Source organism: Aspergillus vadensis, assembly GCF_003184925.1.
Source record: "Aspergillus vadensis CBS 113365 unplaced genomic scaffold BO88scaffold_10, whole genome shotgun sequence".
Classification (NCBI taxonomy): Eukaryota; Fungi; Ascomycota; class Eurotiomycetes; order Eurotiales; family Aspergillaceae; genus Aspergillus; species Aspergillus vadensis.
In genome coordinates this window covers 257,005-274,692 of record NW_020292048.1, presented here as the reverse complement: position 1 = coordinate 274,692, position 17,688 = coordinate 257,005, and the positions used below count along the sequence as shown (strand labels likewise).

General features: G+C 52.1%; 7 protein-coding genes across 7 annotated transcripts; 5 read left to right on the top strand and 2 right to left on the bottom strand.

Moving 5' to 3' along the window:
• Nucleotides 1-158: 158 nt before the first annotated feature.
• On the bottom strand, nt 159-3,721 carry BO88DRAFT_443504 (FAD binding domain protein; the record flags this gene model as incomplete). The annotated part of the gene is made up of 10 exons (XM_025710027.1): nt 3,595-3,721; nt 3,369-3,544; nt 2,947-3,307; nt 2,837-2,893; nt 2,630-2,781; nt 1,996-2,170; nt 1,540-1,912; nt 1,254-1,481; nt 1,106-1,188; nt 159-1,043 (listed from the first exon to the last, which is right to left on the bottom strand). Exons 1-10 carry the CDS (start codon nt 3,601-3,603, stop codon nt 159-161), a joined length of 2,499 nt encoding a protein of 832 aa, XP_025563263.1. The 5' UTR covers nt 3,604-3,721.
• A 78-nt stretch (nt 3,722-3,799) lies between these two features.
• On the top strand, nt 3,800-5,639 carry BO88DRAFT_404514 (FAD dependent oxidoreductase). The gene is made up of 6 exons (XM_025706644.1): nt 3,800-3,933; nt 3,993-4,638; nt 4,686-4,824; nt 4,872-5,018; nt 5,075-5,402; nt 5,451-5,639. The coding sequence occupies exons 1-6, from the start codon at nt 3,874-3,876 to the stop codon at nt 5,508-5,510; spliced, it is 1,380 nt and encodes a 459-aa protein (XP_025563262.1). The 5' UTR covers nt 3,800-3,873; the 3' UTR covers nt 5,511-5,639.
• Nucleotides 5,640-6,087: 448 nt separating this feature from the next.
• BO88DRAFT_387556 (xanthine dehydrogenase) lies at nt 6,088-10,809 on the bottom strand. Its single transcript, XM_025704823.1, has 5 exons — nt 10,322-10,809; nt 10,183-10,276; nt 8,008-10,137; nt 6,778-7,957; nt 6,088-6,722 (listed from the first exon to the last, which is right to left on the bottom strand). Exons 1-5 carry the CDS (start codon nt 10,596-10,598, stop codon nt 6,189-6,191), a joined length of 4,215 nt encoding a protein of 1,404 aa, XP_025563261.1. The 5' UTR covers nt 10,599-10,809; the 3' UTR covers nt 6,088-6,188.
• Nucleotides 10,810-11,211: 402 nt separating this feature from the next.
• Nucleotides 11,212-12,420, top strand: BO88DRAFT_387551 (alkene reductase; the record flags this gene model as incomplete). Its single annotated transcript, XM_025704822.1, has 2 exons — nt 11,212-11,430; nt 11,485-12,420. 2 exons carry the CDS (start codon nt 11,212-11,214, stop codon nt 12,418-12,420), a joined length of 1,155 nt encoding a protein of 384 aa, XP_025563260.1.
• Nucleotides 12,421-12,694: 274 nt separating this feature from the next.
• Nucleotides 12,695-14,942, top strand: BO88DRAFT_34730 (uncharacterized protein). Its single transcript, XM_025703371.1, has 4 exons — nt 12,695-13,070; nt 13,124-13,414; nt 13,472-13,840; nt 13,889-14,942. Exons 1-4 carry the CDS (start codon nt 12,929-12,931, stop codon nt 14,788-14,790), a joined length of 1,704 nt encoding a protein of 567 aa, XP_025563259.1. The 5' UTR covers nt 12,695-12,928; the 3' UTR covers nt 14,791-14,942.
• On the top strand, nt 14,943-16,653 carry BO88DRAFT_34731 (Zn(II)2Cys6 transcription factor). Its single transcript, XM_025703373.1, has 2 exons — nt 14,943-15,652; nt 15,709-16,653. Exons 1-2 carry the CDS (start codon nt 15,095-15,097, stop codon nt 16,540-16,542), a joined length of 1,392 nt encoding a protein of 463 aa, XP_025563258.1. The 5' UTR covers nt 14,943-15,094; the 3' UTR covers nt 16,543-16,653.
• Nucleotides 16,654-16,833: 180 nt separating this feature from the next.
• BO88DRAFT_339322 (NADPH-dependent oxidoreductase) lies at nt 16,834-17,688 on the top strand (the record flags this gene model as incomplete). Its single annotated transcript, XM_025703022.1, has 1 exon — nt 16,834-17,688. The coding sequence occupies one exon, from the start codon at nt 16,834-16,836 to the stop codon at nt 17,686-17,688; it is 855 nt and encodes a 284-aa protein (XP_025563257.1).

The window sequence follows — 17,688 nt, the reverse complement described above, 5'->3', positions numbered from 1 at the left end:
ACTCATTAACGTAGATTGCTTTTTGAATCATGATATTCTCATTTGATCTGACTTTGTCGTTGATGCATTTTTCAGCATTTTTACATGCTCTGTCTTAGTAACTCATGAAATCTAACAGGCAGAATATCAACACGCGTCTGAATCACCCATCTATGAATCTACTTCCCCAAAGCCAGATACTCCCCAACCCATTCTGCTGCCCTCAAACCCTCTCCCTCACTCCATCCCCACACCCTCTTCGCCCCAACATACCCATCCGGCCTTACCACCATCACCCCGACCTGATCCCTCTCCATCTCCCCCATCCACTTCCCAGTACACCCCTCCCCACTCTCCACATCATCCAAATACACCGTCCACCGACTCTTCTGCAGCAACTCGGGCAAATCCCCCAACTCAAACTCCCTCTTCTGACTTCTCGTCACTAACGCATACGTCACCACCTCCGAGACAGTCGTATACCTCTCCAACGGGAAATACTTATCCCCATCACCAACTCCCCGAGGATACTTTTTATACGACTCCCTTGCCACAAATTTCACCCCGTTAAGCCCAACACCACCACCACAGAACCCCTCCAAAAACTCCTTCCCACCAACCACATCCCCCACGAACAAAACCACTTTGAACTGTCCCATCATCGGGATATCAAGTTGCAAATCCACCAAGTTGGCATCAATATACCGCGTCACCTTCGCTGGACGAGTTAATGTGCCCGCCTGAATCCCTCCTTTCACTTTACCATCAGCTGACTTAGTAAGAATCCCAGTATCATACTCAGCCCCAACACCGGAAATAAACCGGATGTTCTCCTCGAAGTTTCTAGCAAGTGCCGCCTCGCCTTTCTCGAACGCCGCGACGTGCCCCGCGTCGAAGGCGATCAGGTCATTAGCGATCTTCCGTCGTTCCTCGGAGTAGGTGCTTAGTAGGGATGCTGGGGCGAGATTTCGGGCTACGAGGTTTAGTTTCCACGCCAGGTTCACGCTGTCGTGCATGCTGGTGTTGGCGCCTTGGGCTGCGAGGGCGGAGTGCACGTGGCCGGCCTGTCCATCTATCAGTACACTGATGAGAAATAAAGTATGGAAGGGGAAGGAGGGGGATGTACATCGCCTGCAATAAAGATCTGATTCTCGGGGTCGCTGAATCGCCGAGCGACGCGTTGGCCGACGACGTAGTTGCCGAACCATTCTATACCATGTTAACCTCATATTCGACATAGGAAGGGTGGTATGGGCGTATGGGGCAGGGGATACCGATTTCCTTCCACTCCAACCGGAAAGGCTGCATCGCCTCTCGCGCCCTGGCCATAACATACTCCGGCGTCGCCTTGGCTCTATCGACCCTCTCTCCGTCCGTGGAACTAAGTTCAACATACAGTCTTGTCATTCCGCGCTCCCTCGGAATCCAGAGAATAGATCCCGCCGTGTGCGAGCGAACAGCCACTTTACTCCACAGGTCAGGGAAATCGGTGTCAATGACTCCTATTACCAATTAGTACTTCCCACCACTAAGCCAGAGAAAAATATAATAGATAAGTACCATCCAACACCCCCCAAGACGCATTACTCATTTCCCCCTCCAACTGCGCTCCGGGAATAAAATCCCGGACCTTAGATCTCGCGCCATCGCATCCAACAAGGTATTTCGTACGAATAATCTTTTTCGTGTTTGTTGTGTTGTCATTGTAGATGACTTCTAGCTCTCCGCTTCCGTCCTGTGTTTTGGAAACGGACACGAATGGGCTGTTTCGCTGGACCCTCCCCCCGCGCTCTTCTATATCTTTGATAAGCACGTCTTCGAGCATGCCCTGGTGCGCGAGGAGGATGTAGGGATCTGAGGCACCGACGAGGTGCTCGGGGTAGTGCGTTTGGCGGGATGTGCGGGTGAGGGTTGGGGATTGGGGGGTGGATTCCTGGATTATCATTCATATTGTCATTAGTATTATTCATTTCTTGGGATTGTTATAAGGGGATAAGTGGTAAGGAATAGGAATACCCAGAAACAAATATCATACACCTTCGCCCCATTGCGGAGCAACTCATCCGATAGCCTGAGCTGTTTCAGCGTCTCGATGGTCTTCGGCTGCAGACCGTCTGCTTTGCCGGTTGATGTTGCTGTCGGACGGTCGTCGAGGAGAGTCACAGGTGTGCCGTAGCGGATGAGGTTGTTTCTATCCCATACACAGTGGTTAGTTGGGGGTGCTTTTTTGGTCGGTATGGTGAGTGGGGGAGGTGGTACGTTAGCATTAAGCCCGATGGACCAGCGCCTACTACCACCACTGTCGTGGTGGGTATGGTGGACGGGCTGGGAAAGCCCTCGTTGATGGCGCTAGGGGACATTGTTTGAGATGATATTTTTCTTTGCAACTGTGATGCTACACTCATACTTGCTTCTGGATGAGTATTGTTATAGTTGGTAGCTAGTCGGTGATGGGGTTCGGAGCGATCGCCGACTGAGCTGATAACCCCACTTTTGGGCGTGGATACAGTTGTAGCTTAGTATGCGGGGATAGCTACCCTTTTGATAGATTGCTTGATTATGATTATGAGTGATTGCGTGATAGGATGTATTATCAGTCTGTTTTATTGCATAGTTATCGACTCTGCAAAGATAATAATATTGCTACCACTTAGTCACCCCCCCATCCACAATCACATCCTGCCCGGTCATGTACGAACTGGCATCGCTCGCCAGAAACACACACGCCCCCATGATATCCTCCGGCTCGGCGATGCGGCCGTTCATTGCTGCAGATTTCCACTCTTCGATCAAATGGGGGAACTGTCCTCACTTTTATTAGGAAACTCCGATCCCGGAGGCATAGAGTGGAACTCACAGCAGCAGTCATCTCCGTCCTCACATATCCCGGCGAGATCGAATTGACACGAATACCCTACCACCGTTAGCTACCCCTCTATTAACGCCACCAAAACAGCAAGAACACACATATTCAGCCAACTCCTTCGCAATAGCAGGACACATCGCCCTCACCGCCCCCTTACTCCCACAATACGCACTGCACAACTGGCTCCGCACCGCCACGTGGCTCGCCATGCTCGCTACCAGCACGATACTCCCGTGTTTTGTGCCATTCGCGATCATCTGCCGCGCCGCCAGCTGCGCGGTATGGAATAGGCCCAGCACATTCACCCCCAGCAGCTCTTGGTGGTCGGCGTAGTTGAATTCAAGGAATGTTTGGTGTCGGTTAATACCTGCGCACGGGACGCAGATGTCTAGTGCATTGTTGAAGTCTGTTTGGAAGGAGCCGAAGCCGGTGGCGAGGGACTCGGGGGAGGATACGTCCACTCTATAGCATTCTGTTAGGGCCTATTGTGTGAGGTGTAAAACCCAGAGGGTGGGAGGAATACTCGTAATATGCAGTCCGCACACCATACTCCTTCTCGATAGATAGAAACCCCTCCTCAGGAGGTATCCGATCGAAGATGGCTACGTTGGCACCTGCTTCGGCGAGACCGCGCGCAAAGGCGAGGCCGCAGCCCCGGGCACCGCCGGTAACGAGGGCGGTTCGACCTTGGAGGGAGAACTGGGCTGTTAGTTCTTCTGACGAAAATTGTCCTAAGGGGATCGACTTACTCGAGACATAGTGGACGTAATACTGGGATGGATCTGCTGGTGATTGCTGGAAGCCGTTTGCCCCCCGACCGCAGGGTGTACTTATTCTCCCCGCAAATGATATGATAAGATTGATGCATCCCCTCATGCCCGACCCCCATTCTTGTCAGGCACACGCTTATCCCCCATTTTAGGGGCAGAAGAAACCACTCAGCTGGAGCTAGAACTGGCTTTATATGATGGCGTAGAACGTATCCACTGGATCATACACCACTTACTGTTGTATACAGGATTGATACCATGGCGCCCCCTATCCACATCAAAGAGAAGCGTTCCCTCCCCGACAACTGTCGGTTGCAGGTACATCCCGCTTCCCCATACACCCTATCTAACTCCTCCACGCAAGCTAACAACGAAAGATCATCATCATCGGCGCCGGCCTCGCCGGCCTCGGCACCGCCATCTCCTGCCTCCTCGCCGGACACGACGTACACGTCCTCGAAGCGACGCACGAGATCCGCGAAGTAGGCGCCGGTATCCAAGTCCTGCCCAACAGCTCCAGAGTGCTCAAACACTGGGGTCTAGAACCAGCTCTCACACCACACATGACACACCCGCGTGTCTGCAACTTTCTACACTGGAAGGGCGAGATCATATCTAGCTTGAGTTTCGTTGACTCTGCGAAGCAGTACCCCGGGACGTGGTATCGCGATTTTCACCGCGCAGATTTACAACGCTGTTTGCTGGAAAGAGCAGAGGAGTTGGGAGCGAAGATTACGTGCGCTGCTAGAGTTGTGGATATTGTTCCGGATGAGGATGGGGCTATGGCGACGGCGGTGGCGAGTGATGGGCGGTCGTGGAGGGGGGATCTGGTGGTTAGTGCTGATGGGGTGTTTGGGAAGTTGACTGAGGTTATGTTGAAGAGGCCTGATCCGCCGATTAAGACGGGGGATTTGGCGTATCGGTTGTTGTTGTCCACGGAGGAGATGTTGAAGGATCCCGAGTTGAGAGGGTTTGTGACGGATCCCCAGGTGAATTATTGGTTGGGGCCGGATAAACATGCTGGTTTGTATTCCCTTTTTCATTTATGGACGGGGGGCTAATGAGCGCAGTGAATTATGTCCTGCGACAAGGGGAACTGTTCAATATGGTGCTGCTTGTGCCTGATGATATCCCCGAGGAGTCGTTGGCTTCGACGGTCGAGGGTAACGTGCAGGAGATGTGTGCGTTGTTTGAGGGATGGGATCCGAGGTATTACTCTATCACTACATTCTATTAATGGTGGTGCTAATTGGTAGGATCCAAAAACTCCTCAAACTCTGCCAATCCGTGCACAAATGGCGTCTCTGCATCCGCTTCGGCGATTACGACTGGACACATCCTTCCGGGGCGTGGGTCATGCTAGGCGACTCTGTGCATGCTACACTGCCTTATCTTGCTTCTGGGTACCTCCCTCTTATAACATTATACTACAAGGAAGAAGTACTGACAATATTAACAGCGCAGGAATGGCCTTCGAAGACGGTGCCGTCCTCGGCGAATGCCTTTCCCGTCTCCCATCGGGCCCTAACGTCTCAAAATCCTCACCCGAGTTCATCGCCGCTAAGCGTCACGCTCTTGCCGTATTCGAGAAATGTCGGAAGCAGCGCACGCAAATGGTTGTAGAACGAGGAAACAAACAGCAGTATCTGTATCATTTGCATGATGGGCCTGAGCAGGAGGAGCGCGATCGGAAGATGCGCATGGTGCCTACGCCTGAAGGGGAGGCGCTGGCGTGGAGGGATCCGGGGTTGGCGCCGAAGTTGTTAGGATATGATCATATTGCGGATGTAAGTGCTTCTGAACGTAACTTGGGAGGCAGTGCTAATGGTATCCAGGTGGATGCAAACTGGGAAACAGTGGGCGAAAAGGTGGAGGTAGAGGTAGCGAGGTTGTGAGTACTGCATAAGAGTTGAGTGTTTTGCTCTGGCTGAAGGAATGGCAGACATTAGAGGCTATAAGGATACTTGTGGAAATGACGTGTATACTTTACTACTGGAATACAATATCATATTTCTATATTGGGGATGCAAAGATGTGGACTTTAGACTTGTTAACGCATCCAACAACTCTTGATACTATTTTCGTGTTAGTACCCATTATTGAGAAAATTCTTAAAGTACCTGTTCCAACTTGATACCTTAGAGACGCTACTGCCACACTAGCCAGGCTTCCTCCACACCGGCCTTCGCTTACCTTATAAAGTAAGGTCTCATTTATTTAAGGTAAGGATTGGTCTTTCGAATGGGCAGAATCCTACCATCTGCTATTTTAGATCTTTATTCCTGAGGCATGAATTCAGCACCTCAGGCAAGTGAACTACCGTATGGAGATGGTGGAAAGTATGAAAAAGGCTATACCCTTAAGGGAACAGACATTGCCTTCTAAGGTAGACCGAGGGTGTGGCATGAGCGAAGGCCGCTATGAAGGAGGCCTGGCTGGTGTGGCAGTAGCGTCTCCCCTTATATATCCACTAGGAATGTGCCTTCCTCAGATGTTATTTTTGTGAAGACGGAGTACTCTATATAAAACCTTTATATTTAGTATGATGCACATCTCTACATTTCTACACCTCCTCATGCAACAGCAACAAAGAACCCCTTCTCTCCCTCCTTCCTCTTCACCTCTGCCTTCTTCACCAAGTCATCTCCCACCGCGAGCCTCAACTTCTCCGCCGTAGCCGGACTATCCAGGACCAATGGCCCTTGCACACCGAAATCCGCCCTCGCACTCTTCAACGCCTCCCTCAAGGCAAACAGCACCGATGACCCCATGAAAAGTGGCGGCTCTCCAATACCCTTGCTGCTCTGAATCGAGCGCAGATGACTCCACGACACACCTTGCAGGAAACTGACATTGAACTCCTGCGGGATATCACTGAACCCCGGAATCTTATATGTGCCTGGTCCCCGCGTCGCGAGCTGTCCTCCCTGCGTCCAGAGAGTCTCCTCCATGGTAAACAGCCCCTGTCCCTGGACAAAAGCGCCCTCAATCTGCCCATAGTCAATAGCAGGGTTAATGGACCTTCCCACGTCCATCTTGATATCCGTGCGCAACACAGTATGATCACCCGTAAGCAGATCAAGCTCCACTTCAGTGCATGCGACGCCCTATCACTCATCAGCAACCATAACCCACCTATCAACACCCGAGGGGAACACATACCTGCGTGAAATAATAATACATCGGCTTCACCTTCTCCACATCATACGTTCCCCACTGATACCCCACCTTGGGCATCTTCCAAAACCCACTCGCCGCCAAATTGACCCGATCGCGATACGCGGCGTGCGCTATCGTCGCCATGTCAGCATCCTTGCCGAACTTCTCCCGGTACGGCTTTAACCGCTCATTCAGCTGATCGCACGCATCCTTAACCGCCATTCCATTCAAATCACTCCCAGACGAGGCGGCAGTAGGCGACGCGTTAGCCGTCTGGTACGACGAGCTATCCTGCGTGTACACACTCTCAGCCGGAACACCCAATTCCTGTGCCGCGACTTGCACCATCTTCGTGTACAGGCCCTGGCCCATCTCGGTTCCACCATGGTTCAGAAGTACTGAGCCGTCAGTGTAGATTTTGACGTCCGCGCCGGCTTGGTTGAGATGGACTGCCGTCGCGAAGGAGATGCCGAACTTCGTCGGGATCATAGATATCCCTCGTTTCCTGTAGCGGTGGCGTTTATTAAACTCTGCTATCTCAGCCTTGCGCTCCGCGTACCGCGCCTCCTTCTTAACCTGTTCCAGCAGCATAGGAACGTGCCAATCCTGGTCGATCTCCTGTAGGAATGGCGTTCTCTGTCCTTGAGTATACAGATTTCTCATCCGCAACTCATCAATATCCATTCCCAACCCCTCCGCAACAGCAGACATGTAACTCTCCGCGATGAACATGGCCTGCGGGCCACCGAACCCCCGGAACGCAGTATTACTATGCGTGTTCGTCTTGCACACCCACCCACGGATGTGCGCATGCGGGAAGTAATAGCAGTTCTCGATGTGCGTGCAGCATCGGTCCATCACGGCACCGCTCATGTCCAGAGAGAACCCTGCGTTGTTGTAGACATCCGCGTCAAGGGCGACGAGTTTACCGTCATTCATGACACCTACCTTCCAGCGACATTGGAAGGGGTGTCGCTGGCCAGAGGTCATCATGTCTTCGTCGCGGTTAAGCATGGCGCGCATCGGGCGCTTGGTCTTCTTAGCTGCGATGGCCAGTAGACAGGCGAGTTGCACGCTGCGGGATTCCTTGCCGCCAAAAGCGCCACCCATGCGTTTTACTCGCGCGTTGATGCGCGACGCTGGGACGGATGTCACTTGGCTGACGTATTCTTGGGTTTCCATCCTATCCTAACCATTAGCATTATCCCGTAATAGGTATAGGGAAGGACATACGTATTCTGGGTCGACGACCAGACCTCCATACTCCCATCCTCCGAATGAGGAATAACGACCGCTGCATTCGTTTCGAGATAGAAATGTTCCTGTCCACCCATGCGAATAACACCCTCAAAGACCCGATCACACTTGTCAAAAACATCCTTCATCTTCTCCGGCGTCACGGCCACCCCTTTCCTCAACTGCTTCCCATGAGGCCAGAAACTTCCCTTCTCAATTGCCTCATCGATTGTAAGTATCGTCTCCAGATCTTCATATTCCACCTTCACAGCCCTCGCCGCCATCTGCGCCTGTAGAGCTGTCTCCGCATACACCAGTCCAATCGGCTGCCCGTGCGACGTCACCTCGTCCACCGCGAAGAACTGCTCGTTCTTCACTACTGGTCCCCAGATGTTCTTCTCCGCCGGGATACTGGTATGGTCTATGTATCCCAGGGCCAAGCCCGGCTGCAATGCGGGTGTCCAGTCCACGGAGAGGAGCTTGGCATGGGCGCGCTGCGATAACACCATCGCGCCGAAGAGCTCCCGGTGCTGCGGGGGCATGTCATCGACGTATTCGGCTTCGCCGGTGGCGTGCTTCAGACCTGATAGGTGAGGGAGCTGTTTTCCGACGACGCGTTGTTCGTGCGGGTTGTGGTTGTCGCGTGTTCCGTGGGAGATGTGCCGGTGGATTTCGGTCGTGAGGGATGGGTCGGCGGCTGTGGAGGTGAGGTTGAGGTCTAAGAGGACTTCGTGCCAAAAGCGGAAGAAGAGAGATGTGGCCAATGTACGCCGGTAGTGTGCCATTCCTCCAGGGACAGAGTAAGGGAGATTGAAGTCCTCAAGGAGGGCGTCGAGCGTGCTGTCTAGAACGGCTTGCACGCCCCATTTCTTGCCCTGTAGGGCGGCCATGGCCTGTCTGGCTAGGAGGGTTGTCGGCGCCATGCCGCCGTAGGCAAGGGCAATTTCGCTTACGGTGTTGTCTGGGCTGAGGCGCACGCGGAAGGCGGCTGTCACGATGGCGATATCGTCGTCTTTGCGCTTGGCTTGTTTGTAGGACTTGGTGAGTTCGCGGGCCCCCGGCGGTGGGAGGGGAATGCGGATCGAGGTGATGATGCTGTCTTTAGGGAGGGCGGTCTTGCGGTAGCCTAGGAACATGTTGGTCATGGGGATAGTGGTTTCCTGGGTTGGGGTGCGCGCGACAATGGTAGCGTTGATGGCTAGGAGCACTGGGTTCATGTCGGATATGGGCGACGCCGTGGCGATGTTGCCGGCTAGTGAAGCCGCGTTGCGGATCTGGCGTCCAGCGAAGTAACGCAGGACTTTGGATGTGGCCGAGAGGACGGAAGCTCGATCCCCTAGGTCTGGGATCAGTCGGTTGCATTCGGCTTCGATGTCGCTGAGCGGCGTGTTGCCGCCGATGATGAGTTCCGTGATGATGCCGTCTTTCTCAACGGGTTTAATGTATGACAGTTCGTCCAAATCGCCGATGAAGACAGATACGGCGAACTCGGCGCCCTTGAAGCGAATGTCGACTTGTACCTCACTGGCACCTCCCACAAGGGTAGCGGATGGGCAGCGGGCCAGGATGTCCAGGGTTTGGGCGAGTGTCACCGGGCGCAGCCAGGCCTTGCGGTCGTCGGTGTAGCAGACGAGCTGCGGAGTGGCCTTGGTCAGGGCCGGAGGGTAGATGAGCTCGGTGTTGGGAATGTACGGCTTGAAGTCAAACTGTGGTACGGTGCTGTTGGCCAGGTCCTTCTCTGGTTCTGTATCCGGGGTCGAGATACTGGTGGGCGAGCTGTCTCGATCCGAAGAAGACGAGCAAGACGACCCCGGAGTATCACGACAGCATCCGCCTGGGCGTCCGCATGACTGCGGCCGCGATGTATCGGGTTCAGCCTCAATCGGAGTCTCCGCGTCTGAAGGTCGCGTGCGCACAGCCAGCCGGGCCTGGAGATCCTCCTGGACAAACGTCTTGGCTGCCTGCAAAATGGGCTTGTAGCCGGTGCACCGACACAGATTTCCATCCAGGTGACCCTTCATCTCAATATCATCCTCGGTCAGGTTGAATTGTCCGGTCTTGGGATCGTATGCATTCCGCACAAGCGCATATAGCGACATCACTATACCCGGAGTACAAAATCCACATCTAATCTGTCAGCATTGCTCATTTCTCAGACCACGGTCAACTTACTGCGACCCATGGAGCTTCCCCAGCCTTTCCTGAAGCGGATGGGGGTGATCCACGTTCCCCAGTCCTTCAACAGTGATGACATGCTTTCCGGCCACTGCGGCTGTCAGATCGTTCGCACCCATGGAACCAACACACGTACCTCCAATCAGCGGATACAAACAGGCATTCACGGCGCGATGGCGAATCTGGGCGCGCCCGTCGCGAGTCTGCAGCACGACCGTGCAAGCACCGCACCCACCCTCGCCGCAGCCCAGCTTGGTGCCCTTCAGGCCATGCTGGGAGCGAATGAAGTCGAGGAGGGTCCAGTGGGGGTTAGGGTTGGCGAGGACGATGGGTGTGCCGTTGATGTAGAAGGAGAGGTTAGAGGTGGAGGGAGCGGTGGTGAGGAAGTCTTGCAGTGCGGTAGGAAGAACCATGATGTTGGTAGAATGGCATAATTACAATGCAGATAAGGAGTTCAGAATGAGTGAACAATGGCAAAGACATTGTGGGAGAGGTTCAAGGGATGAAAATTGCACTGCGAGGGGCACTGTGCACGTGCAGCTGGGCCTAAAGGGCATCCATCAGGCCCCATTCTTTGCCAGAGTTGAGGGGTTGAGCTGGCATTGCAGAAGCGAAGCAGAAGCAGAGCCTGTGAAGAAGCGCCACTGCGTCAGAGCTGCATCGGAGCTGCAACGCTGCTTGAAGTGGAGTGGAGATCCAGACTTGTCGGGAGTGGAGGGCTTCATTCCAAGGGTGGGGGTTGCCGATCGGATTACTTCCAGCGGTTATGGTTGGCTTGTCGGGTGGCCCGACTATCATCCAACAGATTGATTATCTGCAACGTTGCTCCACTCATCTAAATCACCCCATCTGGACAGATCTTGACAGATCACTCAAGAGTGGATGTTATAATTATCCAAAGATGGAGGCCATGCAAGTAGAGAATTTGCATTCGCTGTCTATAGACATCCTATATGTACCGTAGCTATACCCATTCTATAGCAAAGCAACATCCAATCCAGACAGTCACATAGATAATACTGCAAAATGGGCTCTATCACTCCGATCGACAACCTCTTTCATCCCCTGAAGCTAGGGTCTCTCTCCCTTTCTCATCGCGTTGTGCAAGCCCCATGCACGCGGATGCGCGCCACCCAAGAATCAGAGGGCGTGTATGTCCCCAATGCCCTTATGACCGAATACTATAGCCAAAGAGCATCACCGGGTGGTCTCCAACTCACCGAAGCAACTCCCATCAGCCGCCATGTAAGTCTACCACCATTACTCCTCTTTATCCTTCTCTAATATAGTGTTCCACAGGCAGCAGGCTACCCTGGTGTTCCTGGAATCTTCACCCCCTCCCAAATAAACGCTTGGAAAGATGTCACCTCCGCCGTCCACGCCAAAGGCGGCCTCATCGTCTGCCAACTATGGCACGTCGGACGCGCAACAGTACCGGCCTTTATCGAGGGCCAAACCCCTCTCTCATCCAGCGACATTCCCATGACTGGGAATGCACTCACCGGAGAGCCATACGCGGCTACTCCGCCCCGTGCAATGACTATCCCTGAGATCCAGGCCACCGTGGCAGAGTACGCCGCTGCCGCAACCCGTGCCATTGAAGCCGGCTTCGATGGAGTGGAGGTCCATGCTGCGAATGGATACTTGCTCGACCAGTTCCTGCATGATAATGTGAACACGCGTACAGACGAATACGGTGGTTCTGCGGAGAAAAGAGCGAGAATCGTCATCGAGGCGATCAAGGCTGTATGTGATGCTGTTGGTGCGGATAAAGTTGGCGTGCGCTTGTCGCCGTATAACTACTTCCAAGATACGAGGGACTCCAATCCTCAGGATAACTGGCAGGTTATCTGTCAGATGATTGCCAGAGAGACCCCTGGGATTGCATACGCGCATATGATCGAGCCACGCTTTGATGAGGTGTTGGACGAGGGGGCCAAGATGGGTTCGTTGCCTGGTAAGGGCAAGGTCAGTTTGGATCCGTTCAGAGCTATCTTCAAGCAGGCTGGAATTGGGTTCATTGCGGCTGGGAACTTTGATGGTGAGGGAGCAAAGCAGAAGGTCGTTGAGGATGGGGCTGATGCGGTGGCTTTTGGAAGGTGGTTTATCGCAAACCCCGATCTACCTAAGAGGTTGATGGAGGGTGCACAATTGAATAAGTATGATCGGGCAACATTTTATGGAGCTGACCCTAAGGAGAAGGGGTACACGGATTATCCGGCATTGAGTGTATAGTAAAACTTATAGAGAGATAAATGACTGAGACATTCTGCATTGACCAGCCTGCTATGAGATGGGTTGACAATAAGCCTGGAACTATCATTAGTACTAGTAAATGTGTGTTAGAATTCAGTACTAAAAAGAGTTCGAGCCAGTCTGGAAGAATACGGGTGACCACGGGACAGGAAAATATCTATTGTGAGCATACTGGTTGGTAGCATAGTACTTCATCGTCAGAAATTACTATTGCCAGGGCATTGATCACCTCAATAAGAGTTTTCCGCTAACACGTGAATAGAATGTATTCCTATTGATGAAAGATAAATTCTATAGTAGCAAGCGACCTGATATCACAACTTTAGGAAGCTTCTTTGTCATCTATTGATTCGCAATCCCTGCTTGTCCTCAGCACGTGATTTGCATGCCGATCAAAGCAAGGAGTCACAATGTGCCTCTCCCTTCAGAGTTTCCCTACCCATTAGGGGCCTCAAAGTCATAACGAGTTGCCTCGCTCTGGTAAGTTATGCGGAAGCTACCATTATTCTGTCGTCGGTCACATCGGCCAAGTGGCATCAGCTTGGATTGTGCTGCTCGATACAATCTGTTCATCAATCGTACTTTCCAGGCCGCAGCGCCTCATATAGAAAGAGCAATTGACAAACACCGTGAGTAAAATATGACCCAATTCTCTCGGGATTTACTAAGCAGCGATCGGCAGACAACGAAGAATATCTATTCAGATACACTTCCCGGAGATGGCTGGTAGATGAAAAACACCAACTTGAGCAACGATATGTAAAATTCAACATTGATCACCTCTGCTCACAAGCTGCATCGCTATTCAGTTCTGAAACAAGATGTATAGGCATCGCCAAAATGGAAGGGAACTTCAGCAAGGCTTTCCTTCTCACGATGGACGATGGCAATGAAGTCATAGCCAAGATTCCTTGCCCAAATGCTGGTCCGCCGGTACTGACAACCGAGTGCGAAGTGGCAACATTGAAGTTCTGTATGCTTTCTATGATTGCTATGAGTCGGAGCTTGAATATCTAATTGTATTGTCTAGTGCGATCTCATATATCAACTCCAGTTCCTCAAGTCTACGACTGGTCTTCAGACCCAACGAACCCCGTAGGTGCTGAGTATATTCTGATGGAAAAGATTCGCGGAGTACCACTAGCAGAGAAATGGAGGACCATGAACACATTGCAGCGGTATCGATTAATCGATAAGATCTTGGAAATGGAGAAGGTGCTCCAAAGTTTACAATTGCCCGCATATGGAGGTCTCTTCCTGCAGGAGTCTTTGCCATCCAGCTACCCACGCTGCCTCCTTCCCTCAGGTTTGGACCCGAATAAGCTATTCTGTATAGGTCCGTCAGTTGATCTATCTTACACTGTATCTGCTGACTCAAGTGGGAAAAATGCTGGGCCATGTGAGTAGTTCATCTTCTCATACTTCCTTAGGTTCTGACAATGTCAAGGGACATCGCTTTTGGAGTTCGCGCTCTCTGCACCATATCGAGAATCGGCTCGAATCCTAGCAAAATGTAATGATGTACGTACCGACTTGAATAGGTTTGGCAACAACCAGTCTATCAAAGAGTACAGCGATGTCTTACAAAAGATGCAACTCATATTGCCAGCACTTTCGCAGCATCCACGCGTTCAGGAATCGGCAGCGTCGACTGTCTGGCACACTGACTTGCACCTCGGAAACATATTCGTCTGCCCAGACGACCCCACGACAATAGAAGGCATAATCGATTGGCAGTCAGCCGAAGCAGCACCTCTATTTGTCCAGGCTCAGTTTCCAGAGTTTCTTCGACCGCCAAAAGGTTACCGTCCGGGACCCAACGTCCCCAAGTTACCAGATGATTTTGATGAGCTGGGTCCAGATGAAAAGGAATCGGCCAAGGAAGAGCATACATTAGCGATCCAATCCAAGTACTATGAGATATCGTGCCGCGCACACAACAAGCCAGTTTTCAATGCAATGGCCTTGGACCGATGCCTTTGGGAACCTTTCACGCGTTGCCAGCTTCCTTCGAATGGATCCTTAGTTCCACTACGGAACTCCTTAATACGCATTGCTGAGAACTGGGAGCTATTGGGGCTTTCGGGTAGCTCCCCAATCCAATTTAATGACGAGGAATTGAAGCGACATGAAGAACAAGTTCAATTTTACGAAGATAGCTTGTCTCTCTGGGATCTTGTCAAGGAGCAGCTTGGCACTGATAATACTGGATGGATCCATTCCGAAGACTGGGAATCGGTGAATAAAATGAACAAATGTCTGTATAATATGTTCATCGACACAATGAGTGAGGAGATCTCGGCAGAAGCAGCCGCGAAACGGTGGCCCTTTCTGCCGAAGGACGCCTGAGCTTCTAAACTTTAATGTCCGAAGCAGCGAACAGAAGCCATGGATATGATCGGATTACTAATATCCTTCGCAACCGTCCTTTAGCTACCAATGTCCAAAATAATTCCCTCCGCTCCATTCAGATTTAACAGTAATTGTGATGACACAGTCGACATCCAAGGAAATCACATATCTTGCCTAACTCCAAGACCTATCTGAAGGTTGAATGGACGCTACACAGTCTAACTTGCACCGCGCGCTGTAATGCCTCCCGCCACACTGCGAACCCGAACTGGCTGCTTCCCATGTAAGCCAGGTTCTTTGCATGCTAAAATCGGCTCTTGTTCACCAACCATATATAGGTCGAAAGCGTCGCAAGAAATGCGACGAGACTCATCCGCAGTGCAGCGCATGCATTCGAAACTCGCTGGACTGCAAGTGGCCCTCGGAGGATAATCAGCCCCCAGATGGCAGATCCCGGCATTCCCGGGGTACGAAGGCCATTATGCGCACAGTAGCGTCATCAGGAGTATCGCTAATGCAACTCCCTCCACTCATCATGATGCCGGCACCATTCTCATCATCCGAGTGCACCTACCTATATCGATATTTTGCCTCCACGATTTTACCCCGTTTTGTACAACGCAACTCGGTAGACAAAACACACATGCTCCGCCTCGCACCCCAATTCTCTCCTCTTTTTGGGGCAATGGTCGCTGTGGCCGGAATGCAGCTGCCGACCAAAGACCGGTGGCCGGCCCACCTTGCCCTTCAGAGCTATCTGCATGCAATCCATGCCATTCAGATGTCACTAACTGATATTACCAAAGCTGGCTGTGATGATCGGATTCTCGCAACTGTGTCCCTGCTCGCCTGCTTCGAGGCATGTATCCGATTTTCTATATTCTCATGTACGCAAGCTAACCTATACCACTGTAGTCCTGCCGATCAGATGCCATACCTACTGTCACGCCGCATGTCCAAGCCGCGGGCCTCCTACTTACCCAACGCCGACCATGCGAATATCGCACTAAGGCTGCGGCCACGTTTGATCGCATCTGCGTCGAGTCATTCTTATACCAAGCATGCCTCATGATGATATTTGACCCGTCACTTGATGCGCTCCCAGAGGATCGGAAGCAGCTGGGGCTCCCTCTTTATTTTGATAAGCCTACAAGCCCAGCCTCTGCCTCTGAACAGACTATTCTGCAGGCCTCTTACAAGTTCTTTCTTCTTATTGCGGACGTGACGAAATTGTCTCGGTTATCCAGACCGCTTGACAGCGCGGAAGTGACGAAGTGGCGAAGTCTAGATTGTGAATTGTCGCGCTGGAGTCACCTCATCTGTTCAGCCGACATGTCTCTCGCGCTATGCTACCTAGCACTTCAGATTTTACTCCAAAAGGTGAATCCAAACATTACCTCCAGCCAGCGAGTCCAGCGAGTGCAATCGTGCCTAGCAGGGGGTTTACACAGGGTACCTGCGTTGGAGATAGACATTTACCCGCCAATTTATCTGCTATGGCCCGTGGCTATCCTCGGGGCTGTTGCTGTAAGGCTCGAGGAGAGGGAAGTTGTGCGAGATGTTATCGCTTCAATATCTGCGGCAAAGCTAGGTGGACATGCAGCTTGGGTACAGAAAAGATTAGACCGAATCTGGACAGCCGTCAGTCCTGCGCCGGAAGAACCACAAGTCAGTCTTATTGGACTCCAGATTCTGCTTGATCAGGGGTGTTTTCAACCTCAGAAATTATCTATGCGAACAAGACCGTGATTCGCAGCTCTTCGAGACCATCAATCGACAGCGTTGTGCCGATGGACCGAATTTTGAAGATATTGTGTTGTGATTGGGTAAGAATTGGTCTAACAGACCCACAGAACAACAACCCACCAATCACGGATATTTGCGCCCTCCCCACAGCATCTGAAAGCATACTTACTAGTAGTATCCACAGTGTGAAAGACACTGCAGGGGTTTAACCAAAGCTCTATAAGAATGGGCATATTACCACCTTTCTCCCTGTTATTGTATCTTTTTTACGAAGTACCTTACAAAGTCCTCAAAATGACCAAGACAATTTCACCCCTCGCCGAAGCGCGCTACCGCGATTCAGAATCCTCCACCTTCCCTCTCCCAACCGACCTCTCAAACTCTCTCCCCAGTACCTTATCGACAATCCTCTCCCACCGATCCTGCCGTGCATTCCTCCCTTTCAAGCTCCCCGAAGGAACACTAGAAACTCTCATCACAGCAGCTCAAAGCGGCTCGACCTCCTCCCTTCTCCAAACGTGGGACGTCATCGCCATCCAAGACCCGGAGCATAAATCCAACATCGCAACGCTGGCAGCCGACCAAGACTTCATCCGTCAAGCTCCGTTATTCCTGGTATTCTGCCCGAACCTGCGCCGTCTCAAGAACCTGTCAGAGCAGTATGGTCACCAGGATGCCCCGGTGTTGGATAACATGAATATGTTCATCATGAGCACGGTGGATTCAGCCATCGCGGCGCAGAACGTTGCCATTGCGGCGGAATCACTAGGTCTGGGAATTTGTTATGTAGGTGCGCTCAGGCACAATGCAGATGAGGTCTGTAAACTGCTGAACCTGCCGCCGTTGACGTGGGGCGTGTTTGGAATGGCCGTTGGGTATCCGGATACAGAGAACAGGCGCTCTGGTAGGCGGATCAAACCGCGTTTGCCGATGCGAGAGGTACTTCATATGGAGCGGTGGAACGAGGAGGGGCAGAAGGATAATGTTGCATCCTATGATAAGGCACTGGGGACGTTCTATGAAGAAGAATCAAAGTTTGGGAGGAAGGCCTGGGGCGAGTTCGTTGCCGGCAGGGTTGCATCGCAAGCGCAGGGAGGGTGGGTGAACATTCGGAAGGTTATCGAGAAGCAAGGGTTCAAGCTTGAATAG

Bases quoted from the DNA above. Each gene is read 5' to 3' on its own strand.
- BO88DRAFT_34730 (XM_025703371.1), top strand. From the start codon at position 12,929: ATGCGGAAGCTACCATTATTCTGTCGTCGGTCACATCGGCCAAGTGGC. The intron at 13,415-13,471 runs GTATGCTTTCTA...TGTATTGTCTAG, and splicing joins AGTGGCAACATTGAAGTTCT to TGCGATCTCATATATCAACT. The intron at 13,841-13,888 runs GTGAGTAGTTCA...GACAATGTCAAG, and splicing joins TGGGAAAAATGCTGGGCCAT to GGACATCGCTTTTGGAGTTC.
- BO88DRAFT_387556 (XM_025704823.1), bottom strand. From the start codon at position 10,598: ATGGTTCTTCCTACCGCACTGCAAGACTTCCTCACCACCGCTCCCTCC. The intron at 10,138-10,182 runs GTAAGTTGACCG...CTGACAGATTAG, and splicing joins GGGAAGCTCCATGGGTCGCA to ATGTGGATTTTGTACTCCGG. The intron at 6,723-6,777 runs GTATGTGTTCCC...GATGAGTGATAG, and splicing joins TGTATTATTATTTCACGCAG to GGCGTCGCATGCACTGAAGT.
- BO88DRAFT_404514 (XM_025706644.1), top strand. From the start codon at position 3,874: ATGGCGCCCCCTATCCACATCAAAGAGAAGCGTTCCCTCCCCGACAAC. The intron at 3,934-3,992 runs GTACATCCCGCT...TAACAACGAAAG, and splicing joins CCGACAACTGTCGGTTGCAG to ATCATCATCATCGGCGCCGG. The intron at 4,639-4,685 runs GTTTGTATTCCC...TAATGAGCGCAG, and splicing joins GGGGCCGGATAAACATGCTG to TGAATTATGTCCTGCGACAA.
- BO88DRAFT_34731 (XM_025703373.1), top strand. From the start codon at position 15,095: ATGCTAAAATCGGCTCTTGTTCACCAACCATATATAGGTCGAAAGCGT. The intron at 15,653-15,708 runs GCATGTATCCGA...ATACCACTGTAG, and splicing joins CCCTGCTCGCCTGCTTCGAG to TCCTGCCGATCAGATGCCAT.